At 38.1% G+C, this 3,494-nt stretch overlaps 1 protein-coding gene across 1 annotated transcript in view; it reads right to left on the reverse strand.

The window, feature by feature from the left end:
• LOC143278272 (gamma-aminobutyric acid receptor-associated protein-like) overlaps positions 1-1,786 on the reverse strand; it is a 2,301-nt gene extending 515 nt beyond the window's left edge. The window contains exons 1-2 of the mRNA XM_076583246.1: positions 1,479-1,786; positions 52-249 (exon numbers count right to left, since the gene is read on the reverse strand). Coding sequence (XP_076439361.1) covers positions 52-249; positions 1,479-1,703 — 423 coding nt within the window. The 5' untranslated portion in view covers positions 1,704-1,786. The remainder of the gene's footprint in view (positions 1-51; positions 250-1,478) is intronic.
• Positions 1,787-3,494: the final 1,708 nt, after the last annotated feature.

Consider the following 3,494-nt stretch of genomic DNA (forward strand, 5'->3'; position numbering starts at 1 on the left):
TTGCATTTTCCATTATGTCAAATGTAAATAACAGAAGAAAGTTGTCAAAACCTGATATAGAGCCCCCATGGTTGCAGATGTGGGGGGGATGACATTGTTCACGAAGAAAAAGAGGGCATCTTCAGGACGAAGGTGGATCCGCTTTCTGATGAGAAAGTAGAACTGTCCAACTGTCAGATCTGAAGGAACCAAATACTTCTTCTTGTCCAGGTCTCCCACACGTGCCTTGGGGGCTTTCTCCACAATCACCTGCACATGAATACATATTTTTACACTATGTCTTCACAGTCCTCTACACTGTATGTCTCATTCATTAACAGTCCAAACCTGATTTAAAAAAAAAAAAATTTCCTGAAGTAAAAACACTTCAGTATTTCAAGTAGCTGCAATTTCAGTATGAATACACACCAGGCCATATTAGCAATACAAGACAGAAAAATATTTCATTCCACTCCATGAAATGAAAGCAAATTGATGTTAACTAGTGCAATACTAAAACTGTTACATTCTAACATAAGAGGGTAGAGAGAACCACTAAACCTGTATATGAATGTAGGCTCATGTCTTATAATGATCGATTAACTTATTCCAAATTATTTTACCTTAAGGGAAGAAGGATACGTGGCGATCTCACTGAGACATGTAAACTTTTCAATGGTAATGTTGATGTATCTTGGTATCAGTTCTCCTCTGCACCTCAGTTACAGTTCCACAAGGCATACGGATGGACATTTTTTTGTACAATGTTTAAATACTAACACAAGAAAGTTTTGCTTCAGTAACCAAGTTACGGATGTATGGAATCAACTGCCACTACATTTAGATTTTAAAACAAGCACCATCAACTAACTCATTCAAAAATCAACTGGAAAATTCTACAAAATTCTTAACTATTTTTGGAGAGTTTGATGAATAAGTAAAATGTATTGAAGCGTCAAACCTTGACCAAAAGTCTGTAGCAGAAAGTGTCATGAGATCAAAGAAGGGACTGTTTATGAGCTTCAAAGTTTGTTCATGTCCCAAACCTATTACTACTACCACATATACTTTTACTGCTGGGAGGGGAGCAGGGAGGGTTTCTTATTCTGCAAATGTCGCATTTCATCAGAAACAGGGCTTCATTCAGCATTTTATTTTATAGTCAATAAAATTGTGGACAGTCGTTGGCTTTCAATGCAGGAAAATAAGCATTCTTTCACTGGTAAAGGTCGTATTTTAACCTTAACCCTTGTTTGCATAGATGGTTATATCCAGGTGCTTCACACTGAAACGAACATTTATCAACTGCCACCTTCTCTTAAATTGGATCGTTTTCTGATACTGTTGGAAACTGTGGTTTAAAAAAGAGCTTATAATGCTGCTATCAACCAAAGCGATTCCTCAATCTGTCTAGATCATGCTACGTCATTTTCCAACTGATGTTTCCACATCCGCCATGTGACTTCGTCATTGTTTACAACACAAAACATTCCACTTACTGGCACACGATCAGGATACTTTTTGCGGATCTTCTCTCCTTCAGCACGTCGTTTCTCAAAAGGATGCTCTTCTTTGTACTGCCACTTCATGGTGTATGCGGACACAGCTGTATATATCAAACAAATCTGATGATTTTGTGACTCGCTCGATCGATCTACGTTCTGGTTCGCGAATGAAGATGGCGTAACTGAAGACTGAGCACTAATGTAAACAGAAAAATTCATACGACATCAAAATAGTCCATTACTTTGGTAATTATCGAAATGTTGAAACGATCTTTTGTCATAAGATCTATTCACACAGCAAGTGTACAACTCTAGGTAGTTTCTTTTATTAAATGTATAGTTGGTTTGAAACAAATTTCGGATTGGTATAAAGATTTCAAGTCCATGACGTCACCGACACAGTATCACATGACACACCTGGCCTATTACTCCTCCACTATTTTTAGAATCTGTGTGTGTGTGTGTGTGTGTGTGTGAGACAGACAGACAGACAGACAGAGAGAGAGAGAGAGAGAGAGAGAGAGAGAGAGAGAGAGAGAGAGAGAGAGAGAGCTGAAATGGCCCCTTTTCGTTCTTTTTTGTTGTTGTTGATGCCAAGTTAGCGAAAAATAGATCAAAACCACACACCCCACCCACACACATATTTACATATACATGCATACAGAAAAAAAAAACATGGCCCTGTAAGCTCTCTCACGAAGGCCATGGACAGATCGACACACCCACGCACAGTTTAGTCGGGTGGTGATCAAAATGATAATGCAGCATTAGGTGTGGCGCTGGACAACGGACTTATGAATCGAAACCTAATAAATTTCAAGGGTTAAAAGGTCCCATAGCTTGTTGAGGTCATCGGAACAGTCAGTTCAAATTCGCTGTGTCTGGAGATCGCCACAGGAAGGCTGAGCTTTGTCCTATCATCTGTCAGCTGCTTTAACCTGTTATGTTTCGTGTATTATATTCAGGTGTGTGTGTGTGTGTGTGTGTGTGTGTGTGTGTGTGTGTGTGTGTGTGTGTGTGTGTGTGTGTGTCAGTGTGTGTGCCGTGTAGGTGTGTTTTCTTCAGTTTAACGTCTATTCACTATAAATGTTTTTAGACGGAAAGGAGTAAAGTAGTGTATAAAGGAAAGGGAATGCATGTGAATATTAGTGGAAAAAAAGAAAGAAAAAAGTTCCTGTTATGTATCACAGGAAAAGTATATTATAAGAAAAAGTCTAAAGAGGTTGTGGTGTGTATTGAATGAGTTGTCATGGGAACTGAGGAGAATATGTATATGCATATCAACAAGTATTAACCTACAACAATGTAAATATAAATAACAGTATTAAATATAATACATCAAAGGAGGATACCAACTGGACTGGAGTTTAAAATTTCTGAAAACATTCAAATAATCATTCAAAATCTTTTCAGTGGCTAATGAAATATTGAAAGAAAACTCATCAACTATGAAGTAACTGTCTTATGCTCGGACAATGAATGAGTAGATGGCTTACAGTTATTTGCTTACCGCATATACATTTTATATTTTTAGAAAATTTTGTAGGTGTGTGTCAGTGTGTGTGTGTGCAAAGTAGACTGGAAAAGCATGTATATTATTCTCTTCTTTAAAAAATTTTCAATATTTATCTGTTTACGATACAAACTAAACTGACAAAAATCGAAATTAAAAAGTTAGCTAAGTGCACACAATTACCGTTGAGTGGGAAAGTAAATGGACGCGTGGAGGACAAAAGAGTGAGTCACTTAAAGTGAACTCAGTGATGGCGATCGAATCTGCCACAACAAAATGAAGCTATTGTTGTAAGTTAGGGTAGGTATGGGTAATTGCGAACGATGCAGTCGAAGCGACCAGTGTGTACTGCCTAAAGATAGTATGTCTTATGACCGTGCAGTCAAACGTAGCTGTTCTTTTGTCACGGATTTTTGAAGGCTCAGTTTCTCCGACTGGTTGCACCAGGAAACTTCGTCTGCTGAGCATTCTTTTCAACGTTTTGTCGACGTCAGTTT

Source organism: Babylonia areolata, unplaced genomic scaffold, assembly GCF_041734735.1.
Source record: "Babylonia areolata isolate BAREFJ2019XMU unplaced genomic scaffold, ASM4173473v1 superscaf8, whole genome shotgun sequence".
Classification (NCBI taxonomy): domain Eukaryota; kingdom Metazoa; phylum Mollusca; class Gastropoda; order Neogastropoda; family Buccinidae; genus Babylonia; species Babylonia areolata.